The 15,404-nt window shown below is 48.1% G+C and overlaps 1 protein-coding gene and 1 non-coding gene across 6 annotated transcripts; both read right to left on the bottom strand.

Annotated features, from left to right (window-relative positions):
* Nucleotides 1-570: 570 nt before the first annotated feature.
* On the bottom strand, nucleotides 571-11,871 carry TRAPPC3 (trafficking protein particle complex subunit 3). Of its 5 annotated transcripts, none has more exons than XM_070786841.1 (5): nucleotides 11,851-11,871; nucleotides 2,704-2,801; nucleotides 2,361-2,460; nucleotides 1,773-1,955; nucleotides 571-1,327 (listed from the first exon to the last, which is right to left on the bottom strand). In XM_070786841.1, the coding sequence occupies exons 1-5, from the start codon at nucleotides 11,851-11,853 to the stop codon at nucleotides 1,208-1,210; spliced, it is 504 nt and encodes a 167-aa protein (XP_070642942.1). In that variant the 5' UTR covers nucleotides 11,854-11,871; the 3' UTR covers nucleotides 571-1,207. The 5 variants fall into 5 exon arrangements, with proteins under 5 accessions (XP_070642942.1, XP_070642939.1, XP_019813405.1 ...); XM_070786838.1 differs by lacking the exon at nucleotides 11,851-11,871 and adding an exon at nucleotides 11,393-11,650; XM_019957846.2 differs by lacking the exon at nucleotides 11,851-11,871 and adding an exon at nucleotides 11,237-11,386.
* TRNAG-CCC (transfer RNA glycine (anticodon CCC)) lies at nucleotides 7,042-7,114 on the bottom strand. Its single transcript has one exon. It is a non-coding gene; the product is annotated as a tRNA-Gly (tRNA).
* Nucleotides 11,872-15,404: the final 3,533 nt, after the last annotated feature.

Genomic DNA, 15,404 nt, shown 5'->3' with positions numbered 1-15,404 from the left:
GATCCACCTTCCTCTGCAGGGGGCACAGGTTCTATCCCTGGTCGGGGAACTAGATCCCATGTACCACAATTAAGACCCAGCACAGAAAAAAAAACGACATGGGCTTATGGAGTCTGGCTGGGGCTTTGAACCCTAGCTTCTCCACTTACTAGCTGTATGACCTTGGGCAACTTGTGGCCTTCTCCTAAAAATGATATTACCGTGAATTAGATAATGCATACAAAGTGTTCAGTGCAGTGATGACACTTGGTAAGCACTCATTAAATGGCACCCTAACAAGGTTTTCATGGTCTTTCTAGCCAAATCCTCCAACGTGGTGGCCAAGAGCCCAGGATAGTCCATTTTAGGAACATCTGGGATACTGGTCTGCATCTAGATTTTGCTATAGACAGTAGACTCAAAAATGACTCTGAAGGAGCCTCATTTGCTCCCAGACTTCCCAGACTCTGGTCCACAGGGAGATGTGTTTCTGGATTAGATAAAATCAAGGTAGGGCACAGAACCCAGCAGGTCTCCACACCACATTGTAACAAAATTCCCAGGGCTGAGCAGAAAGAAAACAGGACATGATTGGGGTTTCACTCAAGAATGTGTCTTTATTGAAGAATCTGTAAGAAAAAAAGATGGACCCTCTGTAAAAAGAGGAGATGTTGCCTCCAAACAGCAGGGAGGAATGAGAGACCTGGGTGGTTTCCCAGAAGTCAATGTTTCTGGCATGACTGGCTCCCCTTTCCTGGCAAGCACTGGAGGGTATCACTCCAGCCGGCAAATCCGCCCCGCCCCTCCCACCATCTCCTCCCTGTCCGGTGAGTTCTGGACCCCCTACAGTCACTCACCAATGACTTTCTGAAGACCCAGGTATAGGTGTGCGAGGTTTGCCTCTTAATGGGGTCAACGTGGGTTCTGCTTTGGAAAATTCAAACAGGAATGTAAAATGGTTGGAGCTCCTTCTAGTCCAACCAAGGATGACTACATCCAGCCCCTTTGAAGGGAAAGGGAGCACAGAATTTCGCTCCTGAATGCGCACACTTGTAGGTAAACAGACTATATCACAGTCTGCTCTTTATTAACACGGAGAATGGAAACAAGGTTAGAAGAATATATAACATCCGTTAAAGAGTCACTGAATTCTCAAAGGCAGAAGGAGCACTGAGGCTTTCTGATCCAACAAGTGCTCCTGCTAGCTCCCCTGAAGTCCTGGGGATGGTCATTCCTCTCCAGCTGGGAGGTTGTCCTCAATCCGCCTGATGAACCTCATCCGGATTTCTGTCACACCATCTCCTTTCAGGGTATCCTGGACAAATTTGGCCTCCACAGCCATCTGGACCTGGGGGACAGTGTGAAAATGAACGGGCCTCTGTGAAATCACTGGGGATGCAGCTGTAACTGCCTCACCTAGAGCAGCCTAGACAAGGGGGCTGGTTTCCACAAGGACAAGGTTGCTAGCTCCTGTGTAAAAGGCAGTGGCCCCGACCCAACGGGAGACTTAGAAAGAACACTCGCAAATTAAACTGCCACCAGATAAGCCAATCTGGGAATGGATGCTCCTGGGCTTTGGGGGCTGATGGCACCGCCTCCCAGCCTAAGCAATGAGGATCACCACCATGTAGAGATCTCCAACTGGGATCCTGTGCTTGGCAGCCTCACCATCTCCAGCAGCGAAGTGCCAGGTGAGCTCTAGACCCTTCTTTTCACTCTCATTCATTCATTCAAGCATGTATTAAGACCCTACCACCTTTCAGGTGTCTCAGAAGGAAAAGAGCTGCACTCACCATCTCCAAGGCTCCTCGCAACACCCCACACAAGAGATTGGAATAAATAAGGGATGAGTGGTTATCAGGAAGTTCCACGAAGTCCACCAAGGGATTATTTTCCAAAATGAGGGAGAATTCGTCACCAGCTGGGCTCCAATTGGTGATGCTTGGAGTGATGCCCAAGTACATCTTGAATGCCACCTGTCAGGAGACACACAATGGCACTACGGGAAGAGCAGGAGGGGCTGTGCACCAGGTAAGGTGAAGTGATAGGACCAGAAAGGGGACTTAAGTGGCTCTGGAAAAAAACTGGGGCCTCCGCAAGACACTGAAGCTTCAGGTATTCAGGGCAAAGAAGGAAAAGCAACTGTGCACAACTCCGCACCCCTCTCCTTCCAGTGGGGCTTTAATCCACAGGGATGCTCCCAACCATTCTTCCCTTTCTCATAATCTGTACTATTCTTAAACCACCAGGGAAGGCTTCTTTGGCCCAGACAGCTGTAGCTATTCTTCTGGAATACTAAGGGCCTCTCTAAGGAAGAAGGTGGTAAGCAGTGCCTTCCAATGACAATTCTTCAGCATGGCCTGGTGGCCCAGGATAATGACCTTGGCAATGACATCTGCAGTTTCCCGAAAGTCATGGCACCTCCCGACGTTTGACCGTGCCAAGAAATCTTCAATCAGTCGGACTCCAATGTTATAGCCCCTGGGAAAGAAATGAGAGAACCGACTATATTATGGGGTCTGAATGTCTTATGTCTGCATGTAATGCTGTTGGTGGTAAGGGACAATGAGGACAATCCCCAAACCTCCCAATAAATAAGCAGTGGAAACAGCACCAGAAGGGTTGGCTGTGACAGAGGACCTTGTTCTGGGCTCTAAGGGACCACGGAGATTCGGTGTGCTCAGGAGTCTCATTCCTGTCTCTCCCACAGAGGAGCTCACTCACATTTTGTCCAGCTGTTTATTCACATCTTCATCATTTTCATAGTCCTTGCAGAGCTGGGTAACTAGAGCCCCATAGGTCAGGGTGAAGAGCTCAGAGCTCTAAAAGAGATTGAAAAGGCAGTCAGGAGCAAGCCACACAAAAGAGAAAGTGTGGTGAGAGTCTAGATCAGCCTCAATGCAACTGGCAGAATTCAAAGGAAGGTTACTGGTGTCCGGTGGGAAAGAGCATCATCCTCTGTGGAGTAGCCAAAGAATCTGGCTCCCTAGGGTCAATGCAACAGGGCTGCAACCAGACCCACTAGAAAATGGGCTGAGAAAGGTGCCTCATCCACTAAGTAGTCACCCTTCCAACACGCCGAGGTGACTTCTGCTGACCCAGGACCCCACCACAGCTGCCAAGCCTAACTGCACTCCTAAGGCCCCGTCTAGGAGCAGCAGAGGAGCAGGGAGGAATGAAGTCCACTGCACTAGTGAAGACCCCTCCAAGTCACCAACAGGGGAAAAAATAATGTTCCTCTTGACACAGCTCAAGTGTTTGCAGAAAAGGGGTAACTGAAGGAAATACAATCTTTTCTGTGCCTGGAACACAATATTGACCTGGACTGGCTTCTATTACAACCACAGTTAGAATCACAGAATCTCTTTCTCAGATAAAGAATCCTGTCACCTACCTACCAAAAAACAGAGAGATGGGAAGGTGAAAGGAACAGCAAATACAAGACTATAGAATAAAAGCAGCAGGTTGGAGCAAAGGCATTATCAAAGTTAAAGTGAGAAACGTGTTAACATCTGGGTCAACGTACTTACATAGAAGTAAGGCTGAAAATCAAGTGCCACCCAAGCAGTCCCTTCTGCATGGAGGCTTGTCAGACTTGCAGCAGAGCACATTCCTGTCTGAAAGTCTTCTGAGGAAGATAAAGTCAAAGCCCAGACTCCCAGGACCCATTATTCCTCACCTCATCCTCATGGCCTGGCGATGAGGTCACTGCAAGAAGGGTAATTCGAGTGCCTTTTGCTTACATACTGCATTCTATTTTTCATTATCTCAGTTTCCATTCCACACTAACTCTGTAAAGCATAAAGGGCAGGAACCAATCTGGTTTTAGAGATGAGGAAACTGAGCCTCAGAATGGTTCAGTGATTTGTCCAAGGACAGCTAATTATTGACAAAAGTAATCGGGGAGACAGAAACCAGAAGTTTCTAAGCCACTGTTCATTCTGCTCACTGTTCCCCACAACTGCAGTATTAATCACCTCCCCCCCAAAAAAACAAAAGATAGCTGTACTACGGAGTCAAAGAGAATCAGCTTCTGAAAAAGTAAGCTCTCTAAATTCAACTAAAACAGATCAGGGTATCTCCAAGATCAGGGTATATTACCAAGTATGGCAGTTAAAGGGGAGCTATTAAGCAGAAGAATGATTTTTAGTAAAGTTAAGGGTTTGGCATTAGAGTGGCCTGGGCGTGAATGGATGGAGACAGTCCAGCAGTAACCAGTCCATAGAGTTGGCGCTGCGGCATTAAATCAGGAGAGCTTTCCTTGCATTATTAATGAGTCCTTGGATGGAGAATCCAAGAGCCTTGCCCACCATGATGCCAAGTAACATACGTATCATGATGTTATTAAGCACTTTAAACATGCAGCAGCCCTCAATTTATCAGTAAGAAAAATCAAGGCCCTAAACAGATCTGTCGGTGCTCACAGAATCAAGAAGCCTGGAATCTGGGAATGGAATCTGACCCAGACTCTCCACAGCCTCTCTTAATTTCTAAGTTTATCTCCACTCAATTATGAACCAAGCCTATGTGGAATAGCTCATGACATAAATAGTGCACACCTTAAAAGGTCTTCAGACTTTAAAAACAGGAATGAGTTGTAGTGTAGGAAAAACCTTTCATTCAAGGTTTACTATGTACCAGGAACTACTAACAGGAGGGAAACAAGCAATGAACTGAATAAATAAACGGTGTGCCAGACAGTATAAGAGCCACGGAGGAAAATGAGCATAAAAGAAGATTAGTGAATATTTATGTTCACCTGTATGTGTTCTTGCCTGGAGAATCCCAGGGACGGGGGAGCATGGTGGGCTGCCGTCTATGGGGTCGCAGAGTTGGACACGACTGAAGCGACTTAGCAGCAGCATATGTGTATGCGGGGGGTGTCAATTTTAGATAGGGTAGTTAGAAAAGGCCTCATTAAGATGATGGCTGTACAAAGACCCGAAGGTAATCAGGGAAAGCCATGAAGACATGTAGGTGAAAAAACTGAAGGCAGCAAGTGTAAGGCCCTGAGGTGGGAGTACGTCTGCTATGTGTGAGACACAGCTAGGACAGCAGTGTGGCTAGAGATGAGTAAACCCAAGAGAAACAGGAGAGGAACTCAGAGAAGTAACGAGAGGCTGCAGTCTGAAGACCGGTATAACTTAAGGTTCCACGGTACCATAAAGGTCACATAATTCAACCAGCCCCATTTCGTCACTGAACAGAAGCACATTCTTCCTCCCAACGGAAACAGGAATCTCTTCTCAAAACTTCTACTTTCAGACTGCTTTAATTATGTTTAATAATAATGATCGTTAACATTTATAAAACTTTTTTAGAGTCTCTTCAGAGATAGTTACTTATTGATCTTCACAACAACCATGAGAGGTCAGCAAAATAAACACTATCTATCCCCATTTTACAGGCGCTAGGTTAAGTAACTGAGACTCACTCCTCTTAGTGCTCAGCACTGTCCTGTAAAAGCTATTAAGTCATCCTAAGTCACTGCTTAATCTCCCTGAACATCAGCTTTTCCCAGCTGTACAGTGGTGACATTATCTGCCCTTCAGGATTATCAGTGAGACAACGTGTGTAGAGTGCCTGCCGCATAGTGCCTATGCAAGGAGTAGGTACTGTAGGATTTCCCTGGCAGTCCAGTGGTTAAGACTCCACACTTCCACTGCAGGGGGCATGGGTTCGATCCCACATAGGCCAAAAAAAAAAAAAGTAGATGTTGTTATTTTTGTTCTTAAACTGCTTCTCTGTGGCGTGGTGCCAGAAAGCACTCTGAACTAGGTTCAAAGAGGGAGATTCTGAATCACTATAAAGAACTTTAAAGCAATTAGTAAGGCATATAGAAGGATCCAGGGTTTATAGTCAGAAGACCTGATTCTAAGTATAGACCTGTCACTGGCCGAAAGACTTGAGCTAAGTCACTTCCCTCTGCTGAACTTCAATCTTTTCCAACAAAAAAAGTAACAGTGAAATCTGCCGTGCCAATCACAGGGTTGATGGAAGGGGAGGGTCTAATGAGATAATGGACTTAAAGATGCTTTGCAGACCAAGAAACCACAGGAGTGATTTCATGCTGGCAGAGTCAAGTACTTCAGGCACCCTGTGCAGAGTAAGTTAAGCCAAGCCCTACACTCAGGTAAGCCACTGTACTTGACGGTTCTCAGGCAGCTTTGTAGTCAGTGCACCAAACAAAACATCACAACTCCTTAGGGGGCTAACCTTTGGAGCTAAAGTTCCAAGATACTTATTAAGAGTCATACTTACTATTTTTGTCAACAAAAGTAATCCAGTGTGACTGCCCCGCAAGATGCTAGGGAAGGAAGGTCACTAACAAGACTGAGTCCCTCCCTCTTCGTCACTCTCCGTCCTGTCACAGAGATTCTGAGGGCTGCTACTCAAGTAGTAACTCACCTGAGCTCTGGAGAATATAGTCACAACACTAAAAAAGGGCAGGCCTAAACACACAAAGGTTAATTAATATCTTTACTAATAAAAATGCCTGTGTGCTGACCATTTTGTAGTCTATAGTGTTGCTGTTGCTGCTAAGTCGCTTCAGTCGTGTCTGACTCTGTGTGACCCCAGAGACGGCAGCCCACCAGGCTCCCCCGTCCCTGGGACTCTCCAGGCAAGAACACTGGAGTGGGTTGCCATTTCCTTCTCCAATGCATGAAAGTGAAAAGTGAAAGTGAAATCGCTCAGTCACATCCAACTCTTAGCGACCCCATGGACTGCAGCCTACCAGGCTCCTCCATCGAGGGGATTTTCCAGGCAAGAGTACTGGAGTGGGGTGCCATTGCCTCCTCTGTGTATAGTGTTAGGTTGGTGCAAACGTAATTGTGGTTTTACACTGTTGAACTCTGCTGTTTGATACTGGAATATATTCTTAAATAAATGTGGTTATGTTATACATCATTTTAATGCACATTTCTCACTTTCTGATTTTTTGCTAATGACACTACTTGGTGTTTTTTATGTTTATTTTATTATTTTTTAAAAATATTTATTTGGCCGCTCTGGATCTTAGTTATAACACGTGAGCTCTTGGTTGCAGCATATGGGATCTAGTTCCCTGACCAGGGATCGAACCTGGGCCCTCTGCATTGGGAGCTCAGAATCTTAACCACTGGACCACCAGGGAAGTCCCTTATGTTTATTTTAGACTAGGGAAATGATGTTACACAAAAAGCAAATTTGAGCGATTTTCTTATTCAAGTTCAAAATGGGTCATAAAATAACAGAGACAACTCTCAATATCAACGCGTTTGACCCAGGAACTGCTAATAAATGTGCAGTGCAGTGGTGCTTCAAGAAGTTTCACAAAGGAGACAAGAGCCTTGAAGACGAGGAGCGCGGTGACCAGCCATTGGGAGCTGACAAGCATGCAACGGCAGTGACCGATGGAGAGGACCACCAACCTCATCCTGTTATAACTACACGAGAAGCGGCCAAAGGACGCAGTGCCAACCGTTCTACGGTTCAGCATTTGAAGCAAAGCGGAAAGGTGAAAAAGCTCAGTAAGTGGGTGCCTCGTGCTGAAAATCAAAAATATCATCATTCTGAAGTGTCATCTTCTCTTACTCTACGCAACAACAACGAACCATTTCTCAATCAGATTGTGATATGTGATGAAAAGTGGATTTTATATCACAACCAGTAACAGCCAGCTCAGTGGCTGGACCAAGAAGAAGTTCCAAAGCACTTCCCAAAGCCAAAGCTGCACCAAGAAAAGGTCACAGTCACTGGTGGTCCGCTGCCTGTCTCTTCCACGACAGCTTTCTGAATCTTGGCAAAACCATTATATCTGAGAAGTATGTTCAGCAATCGATGAGATGCACCGAAAACTGCAACGCCGGCAGCCAACGTCGGTCAACAGAAAAGGGCCCAGTTCTGCGCCAAGGCAACGCCCGACCACGTGTCGCCCAACCAGCGCTTCAACTTAGCTTCAGAAGTTGAACGAATGGGGCAACAAAGTTTTGCCTCATCCGCCACATTCACCTGACCTCATTCAACTGACTACCACGTCTTCAAGCATCTCGACAGCTTTTTGCAGGGAAAAAGCTTCCACAACCAGCGGCAGGCAGAAAATGCTTTTCAATAGTTTGTCGAATCCCAAATCACAGATTTTTACGCTATAGGAATGAACATGCTTATTTCTTGTTGGCAACAATGTGTTGACTGTACAACCAAACAGTGCGTTGGTTCCTATTCTGATTAATAAAGATGTGTTTGAGCCTAGTTATGATGATTTAAAAGTCACAGTGCAAAACCGCAGTCCAAACAAAAAATTACGTTTGCACCAACCTCATCACATTGAATCACTGAGTGCACATGGAACTAACACAGCGTTGTAGATAAACTTTAATTTAAAAAGGAAAAGGACGCTGGGACGTCCCTGGCGGCCCAGTGCTCCGGACTCCATGCTTCCACTGCAGGGGGCATGGGTTCAGTACCCGGAAGGGGAACTGAGACTCCTCAAACTGCTTGCTGTGGCCAAAAATTAATAAAGATAGTGAAACTGATGTTTATAGCAATGAAGACACTTGCCCAAGGTCACACAAGCAAGCAGTGAAGCCAGGGCTCAATCCCAGACACGTCTATGCTCCCGGCATTGTGTATTTTTCGACCTCTCTCATAGAGGACTGCTTCTCAGGGTTGGGGACTAGGACTTCAACTCTGCATTTCCCACAGCGCTTTACACAGAGCTGGGACCCAGGAAAAGTTTGCTAGACAAATGGGTTGTTTCTGTTTGCACAGATTAAAAGCAGAGATCTAATTCCTTGGCCATATTAACCATTTACGTTTCGAAAGGGTTAACTGGGAACACAGCAATTAGAAGGAGGCTGGGCTGACTGGGAAGTGGACTGCTAGAGGCCGAGGCTCCCCAGGCAGACAGGAAAGAAGGGGAGCATGTCAAAACCAGGTGGCCACAAAGAGGATCACATGACAAGCCTGAGGTGGGTACCGACAGGAACTGAATGACAGGATGCACCAAACCCTCACGCCACTCATTTAACACAGACAGCCTGGTGCCAGGCATCGTTTTAGGAGCTGGGAGTACAGCAGTTAACAAATCAACCCTTGCTCTCGTAGAGCTACATTCTCATGGGGCGACTATAAGTAAACAAGTGAATACATAATTTATAATGAAGCATTTTAAATGAAAAAGACAGTGCTTGAAGAGAGACAGAGTAAGGGGATTGAGAACCAGTCAGGAGGTCAGGGAAGCCCTTTATGAGGAGGTGACCTCTGAGTACCTGTAAATGAGGTGAGGAGGAGCTAGATACTCTCTGGGGGAAGGTTCCAAGCAGAGACCACAGCAGTAGCAACACTCTGGAAGCAGGAGTGCACTGATGCCTGTCCTTAATTCCCTCAATTCACCAAAACTAAGTGAATACTGAGGGTTGCGGGGTGGGGACTGAAGGTTCCTGCTAAACTTGTATTAAAAGTTTCAATGTTGTTTTAAGTTTTAAAAAAAGATAGGAAAGAGAGTTAGATATGAAAACTAAACAGGAAGACTTCTGATATCTGCTCATAGAGGAAAAGGAGAGGAAAATAAACATTTATGATGTCCCTTGCATTTTACACTGTTATCTCACTTAATCCTGCTGCTGCTGCTGCTGCTAAGTTGCTTCAGTTGTGTCCGACTCTGTGCGACCCCATAGACAGCAGCCCACCAGGCTCCCCCATCCCTGGGATTCTCCAGGCAAGAACACTGGAGTGGGTTGCCATTTCCTTCTCCAACGCATAAAAGTGAATCCTAGAAAGGCATTATTTCCCTATTGTATAGATAAGTAAACTGAAGACCAATCAGGATTCCAACAAATATCCATGCTTTTTATAATACATCAAGGGTCACCAACCTCTGGGATCTAAGGCCTGATGATCTGAGGTGGAGCTGACACAGCAACAGAAACAAAGTGTACAATTATGTAAGGTGCTTGAACCATCCCCAAGTCACCCGCACCCCTGCACCCCATGGAAAACTGGCAAACTGGCCTCCATGAAACTGGTTCCTAACTCCAAAAAGGTTGGGGACCGCTAACCTGCATGACACTATTGCCTAGCAAAACACTCTTCTTCCTTTTTCTTATTTCCTCCAAAACAGGAATTCTTAACCTATGATTCACAGAGTATTTTCGGGGGCCCACAAGTTCCCCCTAAATGTAAGTAAATGTCTGTTTATGTTTGTCTATTTACTATTCCTGGGGAGAAGACCCACAGCTATTATCAACTTTTCAAAAGAGATCCAACAGAGAAAAAGTACAGCACTACTCTGGAGTCACAGGGCCTCCAGCTGCCCGTATTTGGTGGCTGTTCCTGGCATAAGATACAAAGGTGTAGTGGGAGTTTGGTCATCTTCTGTAGAGCTGAGTGTCAACAAAAGGCTGCAGATCTGCCCTGCATGCGACCTTCAATAACTCAGTTTGTAAATCGGAAAATAAAGACAAATGGGCAATTCTAGAGGAAGTACTAAGATGCCAAAGAAAACAAACACCTGTCAAGAAATCCCCTTAGTTTGGAGAAAAACATCATCAACCTTACTTTCCAGGCCCAGCCCTCACCAGCAGCCAAACTTTCTAGGATAGACGGTGTCCCACTATTTCCAGGACAAGAAGGGAGCCTGTCCACCTTCACCAGAGGGAGACCACTTACGGCCTACTCTGGCCCACCCCTTACTTTCTTGCTTTCTGGTTAAATCAGTACCTGAGCATCTCACAATGCCCACGGCACAGTGTGGGAGACATTATAGTCCAGTAGTCTGAAGCATTAGCTTTGATGTCAGAGAGACTTGGGTTCAAATCCTAACTCGTCTTAGCTGTAAACAGGGGCAAGTTATGCAACATCTGAGTTTTAAAGCGGCGATGTTATCATCCACCTGACGAGTTATTTTGCGGATTAAATGAGATAACAGACGTAAAGTGCATGGCCCAGTGCCTAACGCAGTAAGAGAGCAACAGTGGGAGCTACTATTATCGTCACCGTCGTTGTTGGTCTCGTACGCAATAGCACTCAGGTGGCGGGGGAAGAGGTCTTCGAGCTCCTCCAGCGGCCCTCCAACCTGCCCGGCACTCGGGACGCTCCCAGAGCTAATCTCCGCTCTCGACCCACCAATGAGCCCCTTCCTTCCCTCCAGTTGAACCACTCCCTCCCAGGGCAGGTAGAAGGCGCCTTTCCAGTTGAGACTTGCACCCCGCGCTGGGCCCCTTCCCCAGAACACCTCCATTCCGCCCCACCCGCCGAGGTCACACGCTCCGGTTACCATTTTCTTGCTCTCGGTGCCACGGTTCGCCTGCCTCGACATCGTGCCGGCCGCCTTACCCTGCCTCGCCACAGACCCACTCGGCAACCCCTCCCAACACAGCTCGACCCAGCTAGCTGCCCCCTCAGCGTTAAGAATTGACCGGCACCGACTCACCGCGCCTGCGCAGCTGGCCGCGGGGCACCACGGGACTCGTAGTCCGGCAGACGAGGGTAATTCCCGCGCAATAAACGCCGAACCACAGCACCCAACAGTCCCACTGGTAACACCACCCCTTAGTGCAGCCCAACTACAACTCCCAGAATGCTCCGCGCACAGAGAACTCTTGTAACATGGCTCCTTATCGCCTGGTTTATGGCCACTGGGTGGCGTCCGCAACTTGCAGTAATCCTGTATCATCCACACAATTCTTTCCCACCCTGCCTAACCCTCACTCTGATGCTCCGCAAATTCCTCCCGTCAGGGATGGTCTTGGAAAGTCCCTCTTTCAAACTAGCTTCTTCCGCTGTTGCTGCAATTCAAAGCCAGAAGCTCCCAGGATGTCCCAGAAAACTGGCCATGGCTCCTACACAGATCTGGCTTCTTCTTTACAAAAATATTTGATGACCACCTACCATGTGGCAAGCATTTCACCAGTGACTTTCTCTTCGAACGGTCATCTGTCCCCAAGCCCCAAAGGCAGCGAGCACCTGCATCCTACCACCGTGGCTTCCTGATGAAATATCCAGTCTGATAAAGTTCAGGTCAATTTCTCCCTCTCTCTTCCCTAGAACAAGACTGGTTCCCAGAAAAGAAAGGTCACTGGCGTTGGTAGCAGCCAGTTCTGGATTTTAATCCTAGCTTTGCCATTTTAGGCAAATTGCTGGCTCTCTCAGTTGTTGTGAAGATTGGTGAGACATGTATGCAGAGCACTTGGCACAAAGTAAACGTGCATTCCCTTTCTTTCAGCCACTCTCTGGACACACAGCCCAGCAAACAGGCCCCAGAAATACGAGGGGGATGAGCTGGCCACACCCTCACCCATCACCAAGGGGAAGTCCTACAGTCCCTGACCATAGTTCTTTGGTTTCAGCTCCAACCATCCCTACCTGGCTAGTCAGTTCTGAGAGGACTGTGCTATGAGTCCCTGAGCCCCGTCTTCAGACTTAGGCCTGGTAGCCTGACTGGCAGCTGCATTCTAGCCCCTAGTCTTCACCATGACAACGAGCCCAACCAGACTTGAGCCATCCTGGCTGGGGAAGGCTGGGGGGCCCAAGCTGCTCAGCCTGAAAACCAGTACCCAAGATTCCCCCAGTCTGTCCCTCTCGGTGCAGAACCAATTATTATTATACTCTTCTCCCTGTGGCACAGACCTGCTGGGGACTCTCTAGAGGCAGTGACCTTTGACTCTCTGTCCTGTGTCAGTGCCTGGGCTGAGAGCTCTGGGAAAGAGCATGAGGGTCAGTTGAGGGTGGGGATGAGAGCACAGGGGTGGGCTAGCCCTCAGAGGCCAGCAAAGTTAGAGAAGAACCTCCTGCATTCCCAGGAGAGGACAGCTGAGGTGAAAGCTGCAGTTGGCTGGCCTGTCTGTTGGTCTGGGCTCCTCCCTGCCGGCTGCCCTTGGCTGCCCACAGAAACCTGAGTCACAGTCACAGCCAGCCACTCGACCCCACCCAGCCTGCTGTCAGGCCAGGCGGGTCTGGAGAGATTGAAGGCGGAGCCTCTCCCTGCCCATCTTACAGCCTCTTGAGATTCTTCCCCTCTCTGCCTGTGATTCCTCCTTCTGGCTTCTTTTTCTCTGGGACTCCTCCTCCAAGAGAGAGTCACCAGTCCTGAATCAAGGCGGGGGGGGGGCGGGGTCCATCTCAGGCTAATCTAAAAGATCTCCTCCTGGCTCCTTAGTAACTTCTTCAAGGGCTCTCAGTCCCAACTCCCAATCCCTCTCCATCACCTCTTGGGGGCCAGGACATTTAAGAACAACTGCCACCCCCCTCCCTAGCCTCACCCTGGCTCCTTATCCCAGGAAACTAATGCAGCAGGGACAGCCCCCCATCCCTAGCAGGAGCACCAGAGCCCCCGGCCCCCCCGGGCCTCCCCGCCCAAGAACCCAAAAGGTTGAACCTATTTAATCCGGAATCTGAGTTCCTCCTCCCACCAATCCCTCTCTGTTACTTCCCCTCTGCAAGATCTGGAGGGAGGGAAGCGGTATTGCAGCTGGTGTCAACACTGGCCTTTAAGGACATTCCCCACCTCCAGCCCCAGGGAGTGAGCCCTGGAGGTTACAGTTCCCTAGCAGTGTGGTCTGGGTTAGAGACCCCTTCTTGCTGTTGTGCCTTGGGGGTAGGGTGGGTGTGAGAATCTGATGTCTGGTCTCTCAAGCTGCACCCACCATGAGGCCCCTCCTATTTCCTACTTGTGTACTAGTGGAGACAGCCTCCAGAGGCTTGGTCCCAATTCATATCTCTTTGTCAAATCACCCAGTGATTTCCTTCACCTCTTGGACAGATCCGCTTTGGACCCTCCCGCACCTAACCTAGGAGGTTGTAAATGCTCTTGCTCCTGCTCTCCCCCTAGTGGGATCAGGAAGGGGACATATTTCAGTGACCTGACTCCTAGCCCAGCCCAGCCGCATGGTAAAACTGACAGCTCATTCAAGCCTGTTTCCTGAAGGGGGAGGGGACTGCCCTGGGCGTAGGGGAGGAACTTGGGAGACCACAGAGTTCCCGGGCCCCTCACTGAAGAAGGCAGGGCATTCTCAGTTGCCAAAGATGCTGCAAGTGCCCTGCTTGCTCCTTCTCTGGGATGTCTAATGTTTGGGGGGGGAACATGGAGCACTTTCACCCAGCCCCAAACTCAGAGATACCCACTCTAAATCTGATCAACTGCCAGGGCCTGGGATGCACCAAGGATCCTGATCAGTTAGGGGGCAAATGGAGAGGAATGCACTCCATCTGTCTCTTCCAACTGTATCAATCACAGGACATCAGTGCTCTCAGGACTTCCTGTGGACCCACCAAGTGTGTAGGAAGCCTCCTGGGGCTGGCCGGGAGAACTGACCATCAAGTTGCCTAACAACTAGCATCTTGCCAGGAAGTGCAGGTGCCTCCACCCTCCGTCCAGGGAAGGGTTCCTCAACCTCAGTACCATTGACCTTCTAGGCCTGATGACTCTGTTCAGGAGGTGCTCTGTGCATTGCAAGATGTTAAACAACATCCTGGTGTCTAAGTACTAGATGCCAGTAGCATCTCTAGTTGTGACAACCACAAATACCTCTAAACATTGCCAAATGTCCCCTGGGGTGGAAAACTGCCTCTGGTTGAGAACCACTGAGTAGGCTAATGCTATACACTGACTCTTTGCAGGGCACTCCTCAAAGTCAATCCTAGACCATTAGACACAATGGAAGATTTCCAGTTCCAAAGCATTGCTCACCCTTCTCCTTCTGAAGAACCTTCGACAGCTCCCCAGTATCTACATTATGTAGTTCATGTTGCCAACTGGCATTCAAACCTTTTCTTATAGGCCATCCCTGGCCTATCTCTTTATCTTCAGTTACTGTTTCCCCCTCTACTATTCTTGAGCTCCAGGTAATGAAGGTATCTCACAATTCCCACCTATATATGTCTTTGTTCCTACTGTACTCTCAAGATTGTGGGTACAGAACCCAGATGGCTCTCCTATATTGGGTTCTGTTCATGAATTCTTGGTCTAATCACTGCCTGGCTCAGTGTGGGCCTGGTAAGCTCTAAAAGATGCAGGCCCAGAGGTCTCTGACCTCACAAAGGACTCTACCTGGACTCTATCACCCACATGGTCCCCTCACCCTGCAGATAGGATGACTGACAACAAAGATGGGGCTCTGCTCCTCATCCTAATCTGCTTTTACTTCTGAATGCCCACCATCATACTTATTTATTAAGCACTTCCTATGTGCCAGGCTCAGTGCTAAGCATTTCATCCATGTTGCATTATTTAACCTTTACAGCAAACCCATGATAGCTCATGGTATTATTATTTTCCTAATTTTTTAGGTGAGCAAAGTGGATTTCAGAAAAGTTAAGACAGTAGCTTCAGGTTACCAGTTCTAGTTGTAGATCTTCTAGCATCATCCTTTTCTAATGATTTTGGACTGGGGAAGGCCCTCCTTGGCCCTGGAAGCGGGTTCAGGCCTTCAGCAACTCACTCCTCC

Source organism: Bos indicus, chromosome 3 (assembly GCF_029378745.1).
Source record: "Bos indicus isolate NIAB-ARS_2022 breed Sahiwal x Tharparkar chromosome 3, NIAB-ARS_B.indTharparkar_mat_pri_1.0, whole genome shotgun sequence".
Taxonomy (NCBI): Eukaryota; Metazoa; Chordata; class Mammalia; order Artiodactyla; family Bovidae; genus Bos; species Bos indicus.
The sequence above is the reverse complement of the archived record's forward strand: the minus strand, read 5'-3'. Positions and strand labels throughout refer to the sequence as shown.

Bases quoted from the DNA above. Each gene is read 5' to 3' on its own strand.
- TRAPPC3 (XM_070786838.1), bottom strand. From the start codon at position 11,635: ATGATACAGGATTACTGCAAGTTGCGGACGCCACCCAGTGGCCATAAA. The intron at 1,956-2,360 runs GTCATTATCCTG...GTCTCCTGACAG, and splicing joins CTGCAGATGTCATTGCCAAG to GTGGCATTCAAGATGTACTT. The intron at 1,328-1,772 runs GTGAGTGCAGCT...ACTGTCCCCCAG, and splicing joins TGCGAGGAGCCTTGGAGATG to GTCCAGATGGCTGTGGAGGC.